This window comes from Myotis brandtii, unplaced genomic scaffold (assembly GCF_000412655.1).
Source record: "Myotis brandtii unplaced genomic scaffold, ASM41265v1 scaffold303, whole genome shotgun sequence".
NCBI lineage: Eukaryota > Metazoa > Chordata > Mammalia > Chiroptera > Vespertilionidae > Myotis > Myotis brandtii.
The window spans coordinates 1,807,690-1,830,519 of NW_005361573.1; the positions used below are offsets into that span (position 1 = coordinate 1,807,690).

Consider the following 22,830-nt stretch of genomic DNA (forward strand, 5'->3'; position numbering starts at 1 on the left):
GCCTCCTCTGTAAAATGAGCCCAGTGCCTACTTTCAGGTTTAATAAGTCAAATTCTGGGTGGGTTGGGCGTGCTCCATACATATTTTTAAAATGTAAATACGAGAAGCAAAGCTAAGTACAAAATGCTGTTTCTAAGGCCCACTGCGGCCTGCCGCCAGCACCCCCAACCCCCTAACATTGACCTCCCAGCGGAGTCTTGCTAAGCAGCTGTGAGCACAGGGAGGACAGAACAAGGCCACAGATCTTCGAGCTGCTGACAGATGGCAGTGAGAATACTCAGGCAGATTGCAGCGTTAGGTGGCAGGAGGCAGCACACACGGGCTGATTGACTTTCTGCCTCCCCCCGAGGCATGCACATTGGTCCTGATTTCTAGTTACCCCCCACGTTCCCCGTGTTTCCACACTTCCGATGCCTTAGCCACCCCGATTCAAGGTGAGGGCCTTCCTCCGTGAGGACAGAGAGCACCGTGCTCGCTAGAAGATCCCTCCACATACAGTATTTCCACACTAACACGGACAGCTACACGGGGCGGAGGGACAGTTGTGCACACTGAACAGGAGAAACAGGCTCAGAGCGGGCAGCTCATGTGACCAAGGTCATGCGGTGGCTGGAGACGGCGGCAGTGAGAAACCAGGTGGCCAAGTAAACTCAGCCGTCTTGAACTCAAACACACATTCAGGCCTCTGCACGGCCTGCAGAGGGACCCCCTGCACAGGGACGCCCAGGAGGTGGTTAGCGACACTCACGCTGCGCTCATTTGCAGAGAGGGCCCACAGTATGCCACGCCTTTAAATACACCGCGTCTTCCTTTCCGTTCTAAAGAACATGACATAGGGTTGAGAGAAACGAAGTAACTTGGGTCAGTTTCCAGGGCAATAAGTCGCAGAGCTGTGATTGGAACCCAGGACTCTGACACCAAAGCCCACAGGCGCCTGTTGCCACCAAAACCCTGTGGTCTGTTTGGAGATGAAGGATGTCCATTCAGACTCCAGTGCCTTTTTACAGCACACAGATGGCTCCTGTCACCCTCCTGCCCACGGGCCTTGCTGGGTCCGCTGGTCAGGGCCCCAAGCCCTTCCCTGGGCGCTCCTCACTTGATCGTGAAGACTCACCTCAAAGGGCAGCACCTGGCTGCCTGAGCACTGATTCTCAGAAACCAAAGCGTTTTGTATTAAAAGCATTTCTAACGCAATGGCAGCCCTGGGAAATCAGATGGGAAGAGAGGTTTCTGGATGCAAAACAAACAAGATTAAGATCTGCCAATGGCCTGCCATGTAGGAAGGCCCAGCGGCAGGCAGCGATCTTCTTGTGAAACATCTTGTGTGAAGGGTCCTTGAATCAGATGGTTCGCTGAGCTCCCGGTGGGTGGATGGAAATGGGTCCAGGCTCCAAACTGTCCCTGTTTCAACACACGACAGCTTGTAATCCACCCAGCTCGACTCTGGGGGCATCAGCTCTGGAGCAAAATGAAAAGCTGGGCAGCTTAAAAATACCCGCAAGGGGAAAGGAAAAGCAACGCGTTCTGTGTAAGTTAGTCCTGAAGGTTCCTTGCGTGGTTGGCGTGGAGACTTGGGATGAATTTTTTCTTGGAGAACTTAGCAGAGAAGGAGGAAAATAGATATTTATCCTAGCTGGAGGTAGGATAGATATTTATCCCCGTGGGAAGATGGCCCTCTGGGCCAGCCAGTGGCAGGAGGGGGGGGGGGGGGGGCTGGGGGGGGGCCCGTCTTGGAGAACTTAGCAGAGAAGGAGGAAAATAGATATTTATCCTAGCTGGAGGTGCAAGCCGCCTCCTCCCCGGGGGAAGATGGGGGGTGGGGGGAGGGGGCTGTGGGCGAGCCTGGCGGAAGCTGGTGCTCCTCGGAGCAGCTGGCTGGCCCCCGTCGCCCACGCAGAGACCATTCTGAAGTGCACCTTCCTCCCCTGGCCGCCCTGGCTCAGGCACGAAAAGGAGAAACGTGTCCACGCAAAATATGCGCGTACGTGCACACACAAAACACCTTAGCCCCCACCTTAACTTGGTCACTAGACATGTTCCTCTTTAATTAATCAGAACTCAATGGCGATTTTGGCTGTTTTATTTTAGCCTTTGGAAACTTGTTTCAAGAAAGACACCATGCCATACACATGAGGTGCAATTATTGACATCGCAGTTTTCAAATGGAATCTTTCAGTAAACACTGAGGAGACTTTGGTAAATAGCTTCATCCTACGATCTGCACCGCATTTCATAACATGTCTGACTATGACGTAATAGGCACAAAACACAAATGAACGTGGTTCCCTCACACACAGCCACACTGAGAAGCACAGATCTGCTTCTGCCCCAGAACATTTTGGAAACTCCCATTTGGGGACACTCACTCAAGAGAACGCGGTGCAAAGCCCAGATCTGAGACACATTGATTGGTTGCCTCCCGCATGCAGCCTGCCGGGATCGAGCCTACAACCTGGAATTTCTAACTCGAGACCCTTCAGTCCACGGGCTGACGCTCTATCCACTGAGCCAAACTGGTCAGGGCTGGGCTCTTAGTTTTGAGTCTAGTTCCAGAATACTTCAGACAAGGTGGCTACCCCCCGACCCCCGACTGCCCCAGCCCTCCCTCCCAGGAGGACCACTCAGAAGACAATCCCACTGGGAAGTGGTGTGCCAGGCAGCTTGCTAACAAACCTGCCACCTCTCCGTGCGCTCACACCTCATATCGCCCCCTGCAGGCAGGGCTGGAAAACACTCGGGACAACTACGTTCTAGAAAGAATGCCACCTGAATTCTGTGGCCCATGTTAAGGCTGGGATGGAGCAGCGGCAGATGTCAGGCGCCTCAGCCCAGTGACGGATCTCACCGGCCCCGAACCTCTTTGGTACAAGGAGCTGAAGCGCCTGTTCTGGCCCAGCACTGCCGGTGAATCAAGGTCTTTATCACGCGCTCCGGGTCTGCGGACCCGAAGAACTACCCCGTCCCCTCCAATCTGTAAGGATCATCCAACCCGCCAACGTCATAACTTCCTAGAGAGGAACATCCCGGGAAAATGAACGGAGGGTGTTTTCTGTTTAAAAGGCAGAGCTTCCTCGGTGGGCACTGCATTTGATAGTCATCCCGGGGAGGCCTCCCCCCCGAGGCCCAGTTCACAGTAAGTTCACCCCGTGCTTCAGCAGCTTCTGCTTGGCTTTGCCCGGGAGGCTGAAGGCGGAGTCCTGGGGGCTGGGGAAGCTGGAGCTCTGCGGGGCTGACGCCAGCTGCTGGAAATAGGTTTCCTGGACGGGGTTGCAGCAGGCGTACACGGCCGTGGAGGCATTCCTAGGAGGGGGAGAGAGAAGATAAGTCCGGCGCTGCTGCAGCAGATCTCAGACCACACAGACTGCCTGTGCCTGCCATAGAGGCCCCCCAAACTGGAAACGTGTGGAGAGAACATGTACTTTAGAGTCAGAGCCTGGCCCTGCCACTTTAAAAGAGTGTGCCCTGGGGCAAGTCATTGCTATTGCTTGTGCTCCAATGTCCCCATCTGTAAAATGAGGGAAAAATGCAGGTTTCCAGATCGTCCCAAGGACTAAATGGGACTTATTCACACAGCAGGCACTCCCCTCGGACCTTCCCACTTGCCTTACGCTCTGCTACTGGATTCACAGAGAAGCATGTGGGGAGAAAGGAGAATTCACTTGGTTACATACTCAAATCACAATCATGATGAACAGATATCTGTCTCTGGCATGGAAGTGTTTAGGGCATGCGATGGGATGGAAAAGGAACTAGTGAACAGTACATGAGTATGATCCTGTTTTCTAGAAGAAAGACTTAAAATAATCAACATAGAAATATTAATCTATATTTCATATAAAAAAAGAAAATTAAAAACAACAAAGCTTGGAGTAATATTCACCAAACTAACAACTAAGGGCATCTCTGGGGTGCTGCTGGGTGAGGGGAAATGTTTACTTCCTAGGCCTGGGAGGAGGCTGAGGACCATAATGAGCACGATGATGTGACAGGTCAGAAGACCATCCCTCGCTTCAGCATCGTTTATGACAAGGAGACGGAGACCCTCCTCCCCAGGGCTGTCCTCACCGTTGTCCCCCAATGTCTAAAGCAGGTCTGAGCCCCAGGATGGGACCCCAAAAATACATGACACAGGAAAGCATGCAAGTAGGTTATAGCAGCTACCCGGGTGAATAACAGAAGGACCCGCATGGCAGTAACTGGAATGTTCCTCATGAATAAGGCTCCACCCGGGCCCCCGGGAAGGTGATTGCTGTGCGGGACTGAGGGGAAGGCTCACCTGAGCGTCATCTCGTACAGGGAGGGCAGCTGGGCGAAGTCCGAGTGCATCAGGCGGACGGCCTGCAGGAAGCGGCGGTCCTGGGGTGTGGCCGCCTGAGGCAGGTTCGCTTCCAGAGGAGGACACAGAGCTGTGAGTGGAGGACTCCTTCCCAGATCTCCCCAGCCTGGGACTGTCGCCTCGGACACGCGTGCAGGTGCCAAGGGGGAGGGAAAAGGCCTGCAGGGGCTGTGCCCTGACAGCTGCCACCAAGCAGCGGCGCAGGCACTGCCCCCGATGGTAAGCGACACCGGTTTGTGGGCATCACAATTTTAGGCAGAAACTTATCACAGATACTTGAACATGTGTGTGCTTCCCTCAAACACGGGAGAAACAGCCAAAAAAGGACAAACGAGCAAGGAGGTGCTCATCAAGCAAATTCTCAATGCCGTGGGAGCGGGGCTGCAAGTGAGGAAACAGCAGCCTAGCTAACTGCACATCCGACAGCTCTGGACAGAGCAGCGGCAGCCTCCGTTCACTGGCCCCAGGTCTAACCTCCACCCCCTCAGGGAGGTGCCCCGGCCACACCGCTGCGCACAGGGCCGGCTCCTTACCCGTCAGCACGTTCTGGACGCGGTCGTAATGCGTGAAGTTGTAGGTTCTGCTGGAGGAGGCGGCCTCGTCCCTGGGCAGCGTCTCCTTCAGGTGGACCTCCAGCCCGTTCAGGGACGCCAGGCTGCTGTGGAACTGCGAAGGAGCCCACGGCCCCGCTGCAGTGAATCCGCAGGCCCCGTGCCCAGCAAACGGTCACCCAAACAATACCGCGTGGCTACTGACTTAGAAAGGACTCTGACCAGCGTTTTTACCCATTTTTAGAGAAGTGCTAACTTCTGCCCTGATATTTTAATGCTGTTGTAAAATTATAGAAAAATAAACAGAGGAGAGCAGAAAAACACATTTTAAAAGGAAGGAAAAAGCAAAGAAAAATAGCCCATAATCTCACCATCCAGAAATAGCCACTGTTGGCCCTCGCACCTCTCCTTCCAGCCACGACTTTCCCACGGAGGCTGCACGTTTGCCCAGCACCAGCACCGCCGACCAGGCCCCCACCCTCCCGGGCTCTCAGCCAGGCCTGGGCTCCCCAGACCTCCACTGCCTGCAAGGAATTCCCCTCTCCACGGCGTGTAGAACAGTATAGCCATGCGCCGCGCTGCAAGGGCTGGGACTTGTCGGTCAAATGGTTTTCTCTGCGCTGTTCAGAGGCACCCGGCTGAGAAGACTGGCCCAGCACTTGTATTAAAAAACCCTCCCTGCCCGCTGGTGTGGCTCAGTGGTTGAGCATTGACCTATCCCCGGGCTCTCAGCCAGGCCTGGGCTCCCCAGGCTTCCACTGTCTGCAAGGAGTCCCCTCTCTGGGCGTCTAGAACAGTATAGCCATGCGCCGCGCTGCAAGGACTGGGACTTGTCGGTCAAATGGTTTTCTGTGCGCTGTTCAGAGGCACCCGGCTGAGAAGAGTGGCCCAGCACTTGTATTAAAAAACCCTCCCTGCCCGGCTGGTGTGGCTCAGTGGTTGAGCATTGACCTATGAACCAGAGGTCACGGTTCGATTCTCAGTCGGGGCACATGCTTGGGTTGTGGGCTCAATCCCCCGTGTGGGGCATGCAGGTTTATATCTCACTCTCTGAAATCAATAAAAATACATTTACAAAAATCCTTTGTAAACTCTAAGGCGCCACCCTGAGAGAAGGCATTTTTATAGAGGCAAGAAAATGGAAATGATCAGATGACGTGCGCGTTATTTACTAGTAACCAAGTGCTTCCATATGTGCCGGGGCCTACAAACCACGGCCTGCGCCAAACGCAGCCCATTCTGTTTTTGTATAGCCCGAGAGCTAAGAATAGTTTTTATATTTTCACATGGTTAGGGGGAAAAATCAGAAGAATAATATCGTGACACATGAAAATTATTGAGGTTCCCACTTCCGGGTCTATAAATAAAGCATTACTGGGACACAGCCACGGTGGCCTCGCCTGGGCAGCGTCTCCTTCAGGTGGACCTCCAGCCCGTTCAGGGATGCCAGGCTGCTGTGGAACTGCGAAGGAGCCCACAGCCCCGCTGCAGTGAATCTGCAGGCCCCGAGCCCAGCAAACGGTCACCCAAACAATACCACGTGGCTACTGACTTAGAAAGGACTCTGACCAGCGTTTTTACCCATTTTTAGAGAAGTGCTAACTTCTGCCCTGATATTTTAATGCTGTTGTAAAATTATAGAAAAATAAACAGAGGAGAGCAGAAAAACACATTTTAAAAGGAAGGAAAAAGCAAAGAAAAATAGCCCATAATCTCACCATCCAGAAATAGCCACTGTTGGCCCTCGCACCTCTCCTTCCAGCCACGACTTTCCCACGGAGGCTGCACGTTTGCCCAGCACCAGCACCGCCGACCAGGCCCCCACCCTCCCGGGCTCTCAGCCAGGCCTGGGCTCCCCAGACCTCCACTGCCTGCAAGGAATTCCCCTCTCCACGGCGTGTAGAACAGTATAGCCATGCGCCGCGCTGCAAGGGCTGGGACTTGTCGGTCAAATGGTTTTCTCTGCGCTGTTCAGAGGCACCCGGCTGAGAAGACTGGCCCAGCACTTGTATTAAAAAACCCTCCCTGCCCGCTGGTGTGGCTCAGTGGTTGAGCATTGACCTATGAACCAGAGGTCACGGTTCGATTCTCAGTCGGGGCACATGCTTGGGTTGTGGGCTCAATCCCCCGTGTGGGGCATGCAGGAGGCAGCCCATCAATGATTCTCATCATTGCTGTTTGTATCTCTCTCACTCTCTGAAATCAATAAAAATACATTTACAGAAATCCTTTGTAAACTCTAAGGCGCCACCCTGAAAGAAGGCATTTTTATAGAGGCAAGAAAATGGAAATGATCAGATGACGTGCGCGTTATTTACTAGTAACCAAGTGCTTCCATATGTGCCGGGGCCTACAAACCACGGCCTGCGCCAAACCCAGCCCATTCTGTTTTTGTATAGCCCGAGAGCTAAGAATAGTTTTTATATTTTCACATGGTTAGGGGGAAAAATCAGAAGAATAATATCGTGACACATGAAAATTATTGAGGTTCCCACTTCCGGGTCTATAAATAAAGTATTACTGGGACACAGCCACACCAGTTATGTACTGTCTAAGGTTGAGAACCGTCACAGCAGAGTTCAGTAGTTGTGCAAAGCGGAAAATATCTGCTGTGTGCTCTTTGGCATTAGAGTCTGCCAGCCCCTGGTATATGCTACACATACGCAGTCCTCACCGCAGCCCTGCAGACACGGAGCTGGGCCTGACTCCTGGCTCCTCCCGCTTCTAGTCCACAGCAAAGCACGGGGCTCAAGTGTGAGAGCTACAAGGTCAGAACCAGCGATGCCGACACACATTCCCTCAGAAGCTCAGGTTCACGGGGAGGGTGCACGTCCATATTTCACTCTGGCACTGAGCCCAAGCTCACCCCCTGCACGCAGACAGCTCAGTGTCCCCTGCAGTCATGAAGAACTGGTGTGATCCCTGCCTGTGAAGGTCAGTGAGAGGCCTTTGGGTTTTGAGCAGGAACTACCAGCAGCTCTATGCTGCCCCCTGGTGGGAGTCTAGTCCCCCTGGTGGGAGTTCAGTCTGTTCCCTCTGAACTAATCCCATCTCTCCTGGCTGCTCCCCGCTCATCCCCTCCCACCCACCTCCCAGCCGCCCACCCTGGGCCGACATAAAGAGCTGACAGTTGATCCGCTGAAAGACAAGACGGCAAAATGACAGCAGGCTGCCCTGCCCGTGAGTGACAGCACCGGGGAGGGGGTGCTCACTGACACAGCGGAGCTGCAGCTTACCCTCCTGCAGGGCCTTGCTTTCCAGACAGCAGCGGGCGGAAAGCAGGTCTGGGGCAAAGAGGCAATAGAGGCCCTCTCCCAAAATGGTGAGATAGGCAGCCTTCGGGGCTGGTCCTTCACCCCAGTCTCAGACCAGCAAGCTCATCAGTCACCACACCCTACTCTTCCGAAGAGAGGCGTCTTCTTCAGTAAGCTGCACTCTTCCCGGGGCCTACCCTACACCGCACCTGACTTTACATGCAAGCCCATGGAGGCAGCTGTCCGAACAACATGGGTGGGCTGTGACACACCAAGGGCGTGTCCACATATCCAGAGCCACGGAGAGCGGGCACCTTTCCTTTTCCTCACCTTCCCACCGACCACTCCAAGGTCAGGTCAGTAGGGGACAGAGTGGATGGGGTGGGGTGGAGAAACGAGCAAGAATTCTGGGCCCGCTACTTGCATTAGGTCTTTATCTGAACGAGGCCTGTTTTCTTGCTGGTAAAATGGGAGATACAATGCCTGCCCCAGAACCCTCCCACAGGCTGGCTAAAGGATAGATGTCAAGTGGTTAGCACACACTGAGTCTACAGGATACATCTTACTTCCTTCTTCAAGTGCAGCCTGAACTAGTTTTTTCCTTTTCTTTTTGGGGGGAAGGTAAAAGAGCTATCTTATCTACTTTATTGCATCCAAACACTGGACCTTCAAAATAATTTGTCTACAGCTGGAGACTGAGCAGAAAAGACCCTGAAAACCAAAGCCTCGCAGGAAAAGGGGATGCATAGTCCGTGGTCCCTGTGCTGTCAGAGGAGGTGGCGGCGGCGCTGAGAGCTGTGGTAAAGGAGGGTATGGAAGCAGAGGAGCCACCATGGTGACCATGGTGACCGTGTCTGAGGGACGGGGAGCGATAGGCAGGTCTGCAGAGGAGCAGTCTCGCCTGGGGCTCTGAGCACGAAAGCTGCCATCCCTCTGCCTCTGCGCTGCAAGGTGACTTGCTCCTTTATGGAGGGTCACAGCCCTGCGTGAGATGAGACCGGCTTAGAATAATACAGATTGAAGAACAAAAACAAGGCAAGCCCCTGGACACCATTCACCCTGCAGCAATTTCAACCTCCTGTTCCTATTGCTACCACCTCCCTGCCAACGACAGTAAGGCTGTTACTATAGCAACTGCATCTCCAGGGTAGGCCCCAGAGAAGGTACTGCTGGAAGTGGGGCAGGGGCTGGGACGGGTTAGTTAAGAGGAGCTTCTGGAGCCAGTTAGGCTTTGGGATGTCCCAGGCCCTCTAGGAAGGAGCCTCCAGCTCACTGTGGTACAGTGGTGAGAGGTGGGGGGCGCGCTAAGCAGGGAAGGGGAGCTTCTGAAGAAGTCCCAACACCGGCTGTGACCATGCAGGGGCAGGCTCCAGACGACTCAGATCCTAGAGCTGCCCAGGTTCAGAAGCGAGGCCAACAGTGGTGGCGATGGCACAGCAACGCTGTGTGCGCATGACCACACTGTCTAAAACAGCAGGGCCTGTCACCACCTCGCACTGCTGACGAGGAACCAGAGGCTCGGGGGCAAAGGCCTGTGTGCCTGGTCCCACAGCCAGAATCTAGACTCTAACTTGGTCTTCCGCATACAAGACACTGGAAGAAGCAGGAACATGCAAAACAAGCCGGCCCTGGGCTTGCTCTCACTCACCCCCACAAGCCCCGGGAGGCAGGTATGCCCATGCCCACCGAATCAGTGAGGCCAACTGTGGTGGCGATGGCACAGCAATGCTGTGTGCGTATGACCACACTGTCTAAAACAGCAGGGCCTGTCACCATCTCCCACTGCTGACGAGGAACCAGAGGCTCGAGGGCAAGGCCTGTCTGTGTGCCTGGTCCCACAGCCAGAATCAAGACTCTAACTTGGTCTTCCGCGTCCAAGACACTGGAAGAAGCAGGAACATGCAAAACAAGCCGTGCCCTGGGCTTGCTCTCACTCACCCCCACACACCCAGGGAGGCAGGTATGCCATGCCCACCGAATCAGCAAGGGCCTTTGCACCGGGGCACGCAGCACGGAGCCCTGTCCCCTCCTGCTTGGCGTCAGGGAGCACCCTCCCTGCCCGCGTTCCCAGGGGCTGGGGCAGGGCGGAGCACTCACCACCTCCTCGATGGCGGCGCCGTCTCCCAGCAGTGGCTCCTCGGCCAGCAGGGACAGCACCAGCCCTTTGACACTGTGAGTGTAGAGGTTCATGCGCACGAGTTCTCCCTGGCGTGCTGGGGTCGCCCTGGGGTCAGTGCTGTCTGTGGAGGGGCTGTCGTCTGGAAGGTCTGCACAGCCCGAGTGGCATTCCAGGCCGGGGGCTGAGCAGCCCTCCTGAACCCCATCCACACACGGCTCCGTGCCTTCTCCCCCCTCCGGAAGCTTAGTTCCTCTCTGCCTTGAATCTGGGCGAGGCGATGACAATGGCCTGCGTGTACTTCTGGGGAGTGGGGCGTGGCTACTGTCCCCTGAGAGGTCTTGGTGCTGCTCGAGGGCTCCATTCTGGGTGAGCGTGTCAGGAGCGGAGGGAGAGAGGAGGCCCGCGATGGCTGTGTCCCCAGGCAGGGCCTCCTTGGGTTCCGGGTGGCCAGAGTTGCTGACAGATTCCTTGGGACAAGGACCCCCGCCATCTGGGACACACCCGTTGGAGAAGGCAGGAGAACCCGAGGCTGTTTCCGTTTCCCGAGCTTCTGGAATGTGGATTTCAGACAAGTCCAGCTCCTCGTTCCCCCTGGGCCGACCGGGTTCCCTCCCTGTCACTGGGGAGCGGCGGAGGCCGGGACTCTGGTCCCTGGCAGTGGCCTGCGGGTCTGCAGGCTGGGTGCTCCCCAGGCCACGGTCGGAGGGGTGTCCACTCTCCCCACTGCCATTTGGCCACGCGGCGTCAGCGGGCCTGGGCTCATGGGTGGCTGCCCACGGCCAGGCCACGGCCTCCTCGTGCCGGTCTTCTTCCAGGGCAGAGGGGCTGCAACCCTTCGGAGGATGCCGAGCAGAGCACCCCTGGGGTCCGGCTGGAGATGCAGGAGGGCTGGCAAACAGGGAAGATATGAGGACATGGCGACAGCACAGGGCACGTGCCCTTCCCCGGGGAGACTAAAGCACCGCATCGGTGACTGGGGCCTCAGAGCCTAAGAGGCCAAACCATTGGCGTAAAAATGAGGCAATGCCTGGCCCTTGGGCTTCACCAGTGATGCCAGGATCATCGACTGGAAACGGCAGGCCCCACTGAGTCAGCCACATTTGGGGTCTACTCTAAGTCACCCCACACCGGGCATTACACTAACACTGTTTCAGCTTTCACCAGGAGCCCAGAAAGTAGGTATTACTGGGTCCATTTTATAAAAACTAAGGCTCAGGTAGTGAACGCACTTGCCCAAGGTCATATAGCAGATAAGCAACAGATCGGGGTCTTGAAACCCACACTCCTGTCACCATACCGGCTGTCTCTTCTCTCTCTGCTGAAGTCCCAGGAGCCCCTTCCAGGGCAGAGCACGGATAAGATGGAGTGAAGGACGGATGGGACGTCTTAGGACCTAGGGGCTTGTGCGCATAAACCCATGAGAGGGAGCCCCTAAAGCGTGGTTTAAGGGGAAACCCCGGTGCTCCCCTACCTGGTCACAGGCTCCCTTGGGAACTCATGGAGACTGGCAGCTTCCTCTTCCGTCACGAAAACAGGCATGATGTGGACATTCGGGGGCAGGACGGCTCCTGGAATCACAAAGCAACATGGAAGGCCCCCCTGGACCAGAGAAGAGAGGGGGAGTAACTGTCCTTGGGGTGACACAGGTACCCCAGCATGCCGGGCCAGAGAGCAGAGCTGTGACACACTCCTCAGCCCATCAGAAGCACAAAACTGCAGCCACGATTTCTGTGGTCAGCAAGGAAGAGCCCACGGGGACACCTTTGCTCCCAGCTGTGGAGGTGACACCGGTGGAAGAAAATTTAGTGGCTCTGAAGATATAAACTGGGGGAAAAGCAGTTCCAGCTGACAGTAGGAAAGTGCCCAAACTTATGCTTCAAAATAACACAAAACAACCCTCCTGGGCACGTGTCCAGTCCTGCACAGGTCCTCCGGGCACTGGCCATGCGTCTGGCCCTCTCCCAGTCAGGGTCCCCCGGAACCTGTCTGAGCCGTCTCGCTATAGTGAGTTAAGGAGGAATTGGAAAGGGGGATCTAAAGGGTGCGCCTACACAATGCAGGATACAGAAAACCTGTTCTAGAACTGTAACTTACTAACCAATGGTTAACGTTATTAACCGATGTCACCCAATAAGTTTCATTTTTAAAGAAGATGCGCCTAAAATCAAGAGCCTTATTTGCAGTTAGGATTCCCATGGCTAACGCTGTACTCGAAGCTCTGTTCCATCCATTTCCCTAATCTTCCGAGCAGATGAAATAGCATCTGGGACACGTTCACAGGACTGCACAGGGACAGGCAGCAAAGAGGACTGCATCCTCAGTGCGCCTCACGACTTACCATGCTTCCGCAGGGCATCCCCTCCTGTAGGTATTCTCTGCAAATAAACACACACACCAGTTGGCGCTGGGTACCACTCTCCTCCTCGCTAACCATCGGGACTGCACTAGGCCGTCTGCTCATAAAGTAAGTTTGTCCCAGATGCTTGTCCCCAGCACGTGCCAGCTGCGAAGCAGATGGAAGGGAGGCTGTCCTTGCTGCCTGCTCGCCACCTTGGGGGACAGGTGAACCCGCCTCCACCCACTCACGTCAGGCTTTACGTGCTGATTTCTCAGCGTCTCCCCTCTGGGGGTGAAAGTGGGGCTTCGTGTTTTCTTCTGTACGTTCAGAGAACCCTTCTAGAATCCGGCCTCCTTTGCCATAGTCCTGGCCCAGTACTCACACACATTCCAGGATGACAAAAACGTGAAGGTCCTGCGACCCTGGTGATAAATAGTTCACCAGAAAGGCTGTTCTAACGACACCTCCACCAGCAGAGGGGAAGGAGCCGGACGGGAGCCCTGCCATCGTTCTAAATGGCTACTGATTTAGTAAGTGCAAAGAGCTAGCCCTGCGATACATTTAAACCTGTGACCTCCTATGTTAAGATGAATCAAGTAAAATGAAAGAAGTGATGACCAATGCACAGTGCAACTGTGGGCAATTTGATTCTCAGTGAGCATCCATGTGTGTTTTTTCTCATTATAAAAGCAATTAAGTAAATATGCAATGGAAGTATTTTAAGAGTACCTGATTTCCTAAGTCATCCTTTAGCATCTATGAAAATCCAACATCTTGCCTGGCCGGTGTGGCTCAGTGGTTGAGCGTCAACCTATGAACCAGGTCATGGTTCAATTCCCAGTCAGGGCACATGCCTGGGTTGCGAGCTCGATCCTCAGTAGGGGCATGCAGGAGGCAGCCGATCAGTGATTCTCTCTCATCATTGATGTTTCTATCTCTCCCTCTCTGAACTCAATAAAAATGTATTTTAAAAAATTCATCTCTTTGACATAAAGTCCAGCGTTGAGGGAAGTCAAGTTCTCGTAGTTGCACTTGGATTAAAGAAAAACCAACTCTCCAAGCCCACCACGCAGAAAGCAAGCTTTTCTGCCAGCCTTGCTGGAGAAGTCACTCGTGAGGAAATGACACCGACAGGCCTGGGGTCCTAACAAGATGAAGGGAGGTGACCGCCCCCACAGCGCCTGTCCATCCCGGGCGGACCAGTCTCCCAGGGTTGCCTGGTGTGGAAGCTTCCAGCCAGATGGGTGGCTGAGCCCTACCTGGTCCCGAGGTGCAGCTCGATGAAGCAGGACCTTGGCCGTGAGGGAGGGTGGGAGCTGGGTGCTCACAATCCTAGGAGGTCAGACACAGGAACAAGGACAGTGTGAGAAGAAATACACTGCAGGACTCTGGACTGAAAAGATCCCTCACCCCGACGTTGGCCCGGATCCTGGGGACACAGCTGGTGAAAGTGTCAACTGGTAAAGCCCTCATGGAGGGCACTCTGGCGATTTCCATTAAAATTTCAAATGTCCCAACGCTGTGACTGGCTTGTACCAAGAAATATGCAGAAGAATGTTCATTACAGAGAAAAAAAGGTAAAATCTTCTTAAGAAAAAAGGGTAAACAATTTAAATTTCTATCAAAAAGAGAACAGTTAAATTAATCACTTAACTGTTCATGAATTGTTAAATTAATATTTAAAATAACCAATAAATGTGCAGCTACTATGAGGTAGACCAATATGGACGGAGAAAACCTCACGGCTGGAGAGAGAAGCCACCAGGACTGGGAACACAGCCTCGAAGACCCGAGTCCCCAGACCAATATGGACGGAGAAAATCTCACGGCTGGGAGAGAGAAGCCGTCAGGACTGGGAACACAGCCTCGAAGACCCGAGTCCCCAGGGGCTGGAGAGTTAGGCCAGCCACACATCCCTCGGCCGTCAGAAAGCTCTGGGCACGGTGCCCCAGCCCTGCCTGCCCTGGGCTGTAAGGGCGAACCCTCCACGAGGAGAGAGGCCCTGGAAGATGCGTGGAGGGCCTCTTAGGCACTCGGGCTCATGAAGAGGCCCTCCAGGTGCGTGAAGAGTATAGAGATCTCAGAGCCCAGCAAGAGATGGTCAGCCAAGAGACTGCAGGAGTCGGAGGAGAAGCAGCACTACCATTGCTTTGCAGAGCGGAGCTGCAGCCGCAGGAGGATGCCGCAGGCCCACACCGCTCACTAACATGCCGCTGCTGGTGGCCTTGGGGGCTTTGCACTCCCATCACCTAGACTGACAACTAGAAACGCATGCCCCGTCCTGAGAATTATATGATCTCTTTAAACTGCCTTTGCTCATGGATGCATAGAACAGTCTGACAGCTGTCAGAGGGGAGGGGGGACTGGATGAAAAAAGATGAAGGGATTAGCAAAAAAAAAATATATACATATCACATAGATACGGACAGCAGTGTAGTGATAGCCTGAGGGGAAGGGGGTGGGGAGTAGGTGGAGATGGGCAAAGTGGGGGAAATGGGGAAGGAAAGGGACTTTGCGTGGGGCGATGGGCGCACGATGCAGCGTGCAGATGACGTTTTATCGAGTTGTACACTTGCAACCTGTATGGTTTTGTGAACTGATGTCACCCCAGTAAATTCAATAAATAAACAAATGCCTGGCTTTTCTATTCCTGACTGTTTTCTGGACACAACAGTTTCCAACGTCCCAGCTTTGCTCAAAGTCAGGAACGTAGCCTCAGTCAAACCTGAACCACCTGCTATTTGCCAAACCAGCCCACCTGGAACTGGCCTGAGGAGTTCCCGCCTACGGCCTGGGGCGGCATGATCTGGCTGCGGGGGCTGCAGCAGGGGACGGGGAGGGGGAGAGGCTCTGGCGGTACTCACAGGCCTTTGTAGAGGATGCAGCCGGCGAGCACGTGAGGGCAGCGCTGGCAGGTCTGCAGGATGAGGGCCGCCTTCAGCAAGAGCAGGGGCTCCACCTGTGCAGGCAAGAAGCATGCCCACAGGTTAGCAAGCTTCCAGGCCGGGAAGGGAGGGAATGGGGACTGTAGATTGTGGGCAGGCCCTAACCCAAAGCCCGGAAAAAGGAGACCATGTCACCTGGTAAAGTCCGAGTCTTCTCTAGACCCAGAACTCCCCACACCTCTAAATAACAAGTTCTTGGAGGGCACAGTGAATAGGGCATGTGGCGGTTCCCAGGGGACACACAGACTGACCAGGAGACCCTGACTATCCGTGCTGAGACCAGCAGGCAGCAGGCAGGAGGCTGGCAGGTCTCAAATGCAAGTCATGGTGCCAGGAGATGCCCACCCCGCCGCACCCCCAGCCTCCCTCTGAAGCATGTGCCCCTGGGACCAGCTGACTGGATGCCTGTGGGGGCCCAGGCCTCTCTTCCATGACATGAAGTGAAAACATCATGGCTTTCACTCGGGATACGCCTCAGTTCCACCTTCCTTGTAAGAAGTCAGTTGCTGAAAGTCCCTAAAAACACTGCACAATGAGGATGTGATGTTCACCAAGATCAAGGCCACAGAGCTACAGACAGCGCAGGCGGCCAGGCCAGCCACATGAGCAGCCTACGTGTCACTGAATGCCAGTGGCGGACCGAGTGGCTCAGAGGCGAAACACTTCTCAGCCACTCCCTCCCAGATATGGCGACCTTGTCTGTACAATGTTAGCACTGGGCACTTCTAATGGTGAGAATAATTATATCATGTTAATATCAAGGGAGAGGGGGCCTTCAGATGACTTAGTTCAATATTTCTGGGACATTAGCAAAATAATAGTACTACCGTTACTAAGTATTTACTTTGTGTCATTAGGTATTGTTTCATCATCAAAACAGTGCTGGGAGGCAGGTATGATGACCCCATTTTATGGATAAGAAGAGTGAGGTTCCGAGAGGCACCTTGACTTGTCCAGGCTCACATAGCTGGTGAGCAGCAGCATGGAATTTAGTGCAGGTCTTAACCACCGTGACTGAGAAATGACAATCCATCACCTCTCTCCATATACAGTTCATTTCAAGGGGGAGAGACAAAGGTGTCAAGCTCGACTCCCATACGTGAAAGGAGAAGAGGGAGGCGAATTACTTTAGTCCGGTCCAAGTTCCAGAGGGAAGTGAAGATCTTATGCAGATCACTGGTGTTTTTCAGAATTTGTTCAATGAAGGTGTCCCACTCGGCGCTCAGTTCCTCCTGAGAACAATTCTGAAACAGAAACAGCCTGAGCTCAGGAGCTGAGATTCTGAGAGACACCTCTTCGGTAAGGATCCCAACTACCACACACTTACTCCTCACACAGGGGAACTTCCTACCCTGACAACCTCCCCACCACACTCGGGGCCCTGCCCTTCCCACCTACCCCAGGGGGAGGAGATGGAGGTAAACCCTTGGAATGACTGTGACCTACGCCACTGGAGAACAGAGGCATCTGAGAGGGGCTCCAGGAGTCCCTGACCTGGTGGCTGGACACAGTGTGTCCGTGTAGAGTGGAACAGAACCTAGTGTGCTAGTAAGTGCTGTGTTCTGGCAATTCTGGTTTTGCACAAGAGATGCCACATCAAGGCTCCTCAATACCTTGTAAGCCAGAGAAACAGGTCCATTGTAGAAGTTAAAAAATCCAATGAGCTGGTGCAGAAACTGCTGGCAGCTGATATCCGGGAGCTCCACAGCACAGCCCAGCACCTGTAACGAGGGAAACGGACACAGGCATTTTCCTGGATTGAGTCCAAGCCCTGAATCCATGCATCCAGGGCTCGCCACAGCCAGACCCCATAGCCCATTGAAACTGATCTACTGCCCAGCCCCACACCCTCCATTCCAGCCAAGCTGGTCTCCGCAGAGAACAAGGTCTAGTACACGTCGCCCAACCTGAAATGCCCTCCTTCCTGTTCATTGGCCCAGCGCCCTCCCATCCCTTCAGTGCCCCTCACAGATGCTAGCACCTCCACGCAGCTTGCCCTGACCACCCAGCCAACGCTGACCTCTTTTCGGACCCGGCGCAGTGTTAGGCCTGTTATTTGGACTCTGAATGTCTAATACGGGTTCACTGCAAACACTGGGCTGAAACTGTTTCCCAAAGAGCCCTGGCACCTCCGAGCTGGACCAAGGGCTCTGAGGACAGAAACTGACTAAATCCCCACGCATCTCAGAGCCCCCAGATGCGGGGTGCAGCGTCGTTCCCCGAAGATAAGCACTGGCTCTGCTAGAAAGCATCTCGCCATATGTTCAAAGAGCCTGAAAGATGTTCATGTCCTTTGACTCAGCAATTCTAGCTCTAGGAACCTTTCCTCAGGGAATCATCAGACACATAAACAAAGGAGCAAACCAACCCTGCAGGAGGGAAATTTACAAACTCCCTCTAAATGTACGCTCTGCGGAGGCAAGGGCCTTTGTTTTCCTCCTGATGTAACCCAGGACATCTTCACTGATGTGGCCCAACCGCACGGATTAAGAGCCTGCTGTTTCCCCAGCTGAGCTGTAGATCGGATGCGATTGTGATCATAACCCCACCAGCTTTGCTTTAGAAAATGACAAACTGATTCTACTACAGAAACACAAAGGACCTGAAATGTGCAAAGCTAATTTGCAAAAGAAAAAGGCAGGACGACTTACCCTACCTGATTTTGAGAGAGCGTGCTGCCCCTCTAAGATCTTCAGAGAGACCAATGGAAGGACAGGCAGCCCAGAGACACAGCCTCGCTTAAGTGGTCCCTGACCTTTGACAGAGGAGCCGAACAGGGAAGGATCCAATGGGAAAGGGGAGTTGTGCAGCAATGGTGCTGGAACCCAGCCCTTGACCTCTACTTCACATCCAAGCACAAGCATTAAGGAAAGGGGAGTTGTGCAGCAATGGTGCTGGAACCACTGAGTATCTGTATGGAACCAAAGGGCCCTTGACCTCTACTTCACATCCAAGCACAAGCATTAATCCAAGACGGATTACTGACTCAAATTTAAAAGGGAACACTAGAAACTTCCCCCCAAATTGAGAACATCTTCTCCACTGAGGTAGGCAATGGTTTTAGACAGGATACAGAAAGCAATAACCATAAGATTGATAAATTCGACTTCATTGAAATGAAAACCATCTGCTCATCAGAAGACATCATTAGGAAAATCAATAGGAGTACTGCAAAGTGGGAGAAAATATCTTTAAAATATGTATCAGACAAAAGAACTTGTATCCAGGATATATATAAAAAACCCCTACAACTCAATTTAAAAAACAACAACCAATTTACAAAATGGACAAAAGCTTTGGGTAGACACTTCGCAAAGGAAGACATACAAATGGCCTCAAGCCCATGAAAAAGCCTTAATACCATTAGTCATTAGGGAAATGCAAATGGAACTACAATGAGCTACCACAGCACACCCAGCTGAATGGCTACAATTAAACATCTGCCAACATCGGTGTGGATGAGAATGTAAATAACCGGAATTTTCACACATCGTTGGAGGGAATGTAAAATAGCACAATCACTTTGGGGAAAGGGCTGGTGGTTTCTTATAAAATTAACACACACCGACCCCAGGACCCAGCAATTCCACACGGAGATATTTACTCACGAGAAATGAAAACTTATGTCCATGAAAAGATGCATATAGGAATGTTCCTAGGAGCCTTATTCTTAAATGCCCCGAACTGGACACAGTTCATGTGTCCGGGAAAAGGAGGCTGAATCCTGGCCAGTGTGGCTCAGTTGGTTGAGCATCGCGCCGTGTACTGAGAGGTCGCCATTCAGTTTCAGGTCAGGGCACATGCCTGGGTTGTGGGCTCAACGTTTCTCTCTCTCTCTCTCTCTCTCCTTCTCCCTTCCCCTTTCTTTAAAATCAAATTAAAAAAAATTTTTTTTAAATAAAGGAGAATGAATAAGCAGACTGTGATGTCTTCAGACAACGGAATGAGGTTCAACAATGAAAGGGAAGGCACTGCCCATACACGCGACATGGATGAATCTCACAAACGTAAGCATGACAGAGCCTGCAGAGAGGAATGTTATATGTATTATTTCACTCCTATGATGAACTCTCCAAACATTTCCGACATATCATGGCTGGTTCCTCCTCTCCTTTGAAAGACTGAAACCAACCTATAGAAATTCTTTCTATTCTGTGATGCAAATTGAGTTTTTAATCCCCATCTTTACTTCTTTATACTTCCACACTTCCTGGATAAATGACCCAGAAACTCGAAAACATTGATGCATGTATGTCAGGTTTCAAAGAACCGTTAAAAAGAAGAACAAAAAGAACAACCATTTCTTGACATACAGTAGTACCGTATACGCTCAAGTGCCCCTTTCCCACGCCTACACTTATCTCAAAGTATTTCTGAGCAGAAGGGGTGTTCAAATGTAAGGAAGGATATTCATCTTTGTTGGTATTATTTCCAGCATTTCATTATGAATTTTTTCTGACATACCAAACAGTCGAAAGAGTTTTATAGTAAATATTCATACAGTTGACCCTCGAACAACACAGGCTTTCCAAACCTCACCATCACCATACTTATCACCCAGACCATGACTCGTGGGAGAGGCACTGGTTCTGCCTGTGAAACTCACCCAAAGGTAATCTCCATCGACCTTGATGGCGAACTTCAGTTTCCGCAGCCGAATGAGAGTGGGAGGCGTGCCAGAGATGTCAGAGATACAGCGGACCACCCCAGCAATCTGACCACAGAGCAGCTCCCGTTGGTCAAGCAGGGTCTATGGGAAAGCAGCAAATGCCAGACAGGAAGTTGAAATTGCTGGGCTCTTGTGTCATTCCTTAGAGCAGACATGGTCTGCAGGCCAGATCCAGTCGGCGGCCTATTTTTATGTGGCCTGTGAACTAAGAATTGTTTTAAGGGTTGTCAAAACAGCAACAAAGAATATGTGATGAGGACCATCTGTGGCTTCTTACAAAGCCTAAAATATTTAGCTGTTTTCAGACAAAGTCTGTGGACTCCTGCCTGAACACCCACAGTGAACACATAAGATGATTCCACAGAACTGCGTTTTTCTCCCTAGGATTATGCCCTAGAATTTAACCCCCAGCATGGATAGAAGCATGAGCCTTTCATCCCTATTCAAATCCCCTGCAGAGTGGCCAGAGCAGCCTAGATTAATCCCAATTATCCAAGTCAGAGGGTAATCACGTGAGCGAATTTACAGACCCCCTAAGGCAGTGGTTCTCAACCTTCCTAATGCCGAGACCCTTTAATACAGTTCCTCATGTTGTGGTGACCCCCAACCATAAAATTATTTTCATTGCTTCTTCATAACTGTAATGTTGCTACTGTTATGAATCGTAATGTAAATATCTGATATGAAGGATGTATTTAGGCGACCCCTGTGAAAGGGTCATTCGACCCCCAAAGGGGTCGCGACCCACAGGTTGAGAACCGCTGCCCTAATGGATCTTAGCATTAACTCAGCTGCGGGTCAACCAGACATTATGTGATGAACAGAAAATGTACACACCACCTATGAAAAATTCTTGCCTAAAAGAAATGAACTTGAACCTCACCAAGGCTCTAGATCTTACCACCGGTTTAAAGGAAACCCGGTGGATAGAAGACGTTAAATGACACCACCAGGAGGGAGTCATCAGCAAGCCCAGAGCGTGGGACAGGCTCCCGTTCTATTGCACAAATGGCCTGGTTTCTTGGTAACTATGCATAGAGGGGGAAAGAGGAGGGGTGGGTGAGGAGGGCCACACAGTGAAAGGGACTTAACACACAACATAACCCAATGGAACAGCGAACCTTGATTGGATCCTGATCAGGAAAAAGAGCGAGAAAGGGGGAAGGAAGGAGAGAAGAAAGGAAACTAAGTCTAGGCAACATCTAAGTAATCAGGCAAAATTTGAATATAGGCACTATCTGACGATATTAAGGAATTATTGTTACTAATTATTGTAACTGTTGTTAGATGTGATTTTAAATAAGAAAAGTCCTTTTCAGTTAGAGAGGTTACTTGATACTGATGAGATAACACAATGTCTAGGATTTGCTTCAAAATACTCCAAGAATAAAAGGGCAGAGAGTTTAGGTTGGGTCATATAAAACTGGCCAAGTGTTGAGCTGGGAGTTTAAAGACCAGAACAAGAACTACTACAACCAAGTCTAAGAGAGTTTAGAAGTGCCAAGTGCCTGGATTATCCAAAGAAAACTGTCCCAGTGTAAACCCTATACTTTTGAAAAGTCACCACGTTGAGGCCTAAGTTCTGTTCCGTGGATGGAGCCCCACAAAACCATGGCACGCTGGGTGGCTCACCTGAGAAGGATAGAAGTAACAAATGCCAGCTCTTGTTGGGTCGCCTTCTTCCTTTACCTTTGAACCATCGTAGAGGAAGAAGTAATTCCACCTGGCAAGAGAACAGAGCAGAGCTGTTGCCTTGCATCCGGGATCAGCCGAAGGCACGGCTCCCTGTTTCCCAGCCCGAGGGCTCATTACAGCTCATGACTCGGTATTTGCAAAGCCTCTATGGCCCCCGAGGAAGAAGAACCCAGTGGCGACAAATAGATAAAACCATTTCTTAAGTGCAGTTGAGTCGAACTAAAAATAGGCCTCTATCCAGCAGTCAAACCATCTGAGAAAGACAGGAAAGACGAGTGCCCACAGGGACGCCGCTTACTGGAGACATCGAACTGGAACTATGTACTCACAGGGTTTGGTAAACTGCCTTTCAAGGCCCTGGCAGCCAAGTAAGTCAGAATGTCTCAGAAGCGCTCCGCACAACTGCTGCACACAACGATCTCCCGAAACAGCCCTTCTAAATGAATCCATAAATCCCTAGAATTCATTTAACAAACATTACTGAGGGCCTAAGTGTGCGCTGGGGCCCCGGCGATAAGAGGGAGAAAATAAACCATGTTTCAACGCAGGAAAAACGGGGGCCTTTTAAAGGTCACAGAGACGCACCGGGCCCCTCTCTGCCTACAAACCCTGACGAGGATGAACTCAAACACGACCCCTCATCAAACTGCGGATGCCCAGAGGAATCCCTCGTCTCAATTTCCATAACCCTCTGTTCTTCCCTAGTCTTATGGTCTGCTCTGCCATATAATTATAATAGCCTCTTTAAGATTGCAAGGCAAACTCTACAAAGGCTTCCTGAGTTTTACTTGCAAACCTCTGCGAGCACACCTATCAGGTGAGAGCCTAAGGAGGAGGCGCTGTGACGCTCTGTCACCTGTGCTCCCCCCCCCCCCCCCCCCCCCCCCCCCCCCCCCCCCCCCCCCCCCCCCCCCCCCCTTTTT

At 52.3% G+C, this 22,830-nt stretch overlaps 1 protein-coding gene across 4 annotated transcripts in view; it reads right to left on the minus strand.

Moving 5' to 3' along the window:
* Positions 1 to 2,062: 2,062 nt before the first annotated feature.
* HPS4 (Hermansky-Pudlak syndrome 4) overlaps positions 2,063 to 22,830 on the minus strand; it is a 23,085-nt gene continuing 2,317 nt past the window's right edge. Inside the window, exons 2-14 of one of the 4 annotated variants that reach the window (XM_014542481.1) lie at positions 21,845 to 21,935; positions 20,150 to 20,293; positions 17,157 to 17,264; positions 16,671 to 16,787; positions 15,463 to 15,557; positions 13,858 to 13,930; positions 12,599 to 12,635; positions 11,732 to 11,828; positions 10,239 to 11,148; positions 6,288 to 6,349; positions 4,870 to 4,940; positions 4,277 to 4,385; positions 2,063 to 3,300 (exon numbers count right to left, since the gene is read on the minus strand). In XM_014542481.1, coding sequence (XP_014397967.1) covers positions 3,129 to 3,300; positions 4,277 to 4,385; positions 4,870 to 4,940; positions 6,288 to 6,349; positions 10,239 to 11,148; positions 11,732 to 11,828; positions 12,599 to 12,635; positions 13,858 to 13,930; positions 15,463 to 15,557; positions 16,671 to 16,787; positions 17,157 to 17,264; positions 20,150 to 20,293; positions 21,845 to 21,935 — 2,086 coding nt within the window. In that variant the 3' untranslated portion in view covers positions 2,063 to 3,128. Of the gene's footprint in view, positions 3,301 to 3,603; positions 3,618 to 4,276; positions 4,386 to 4,869; positions 5,003 to 6,287; positions 6,350 to 10,238; positions 11,149 to 11,731; positions 11,829 to 12,598; positions 12,636 to 13,857; positions 13,931 to 15,462; positions 15,558 to 16,670; positions 16,788 to 17,156; positions 17,265 to 20,149; positions 20,294 to 21,844; positions 21,936 to 22,830 lie in introns of all 4 variants that reach the window. The other 3 variants (XM_005869711.2, XM_005869712.2, XM_005869710.2) reach the window with 3 other exon arrangements.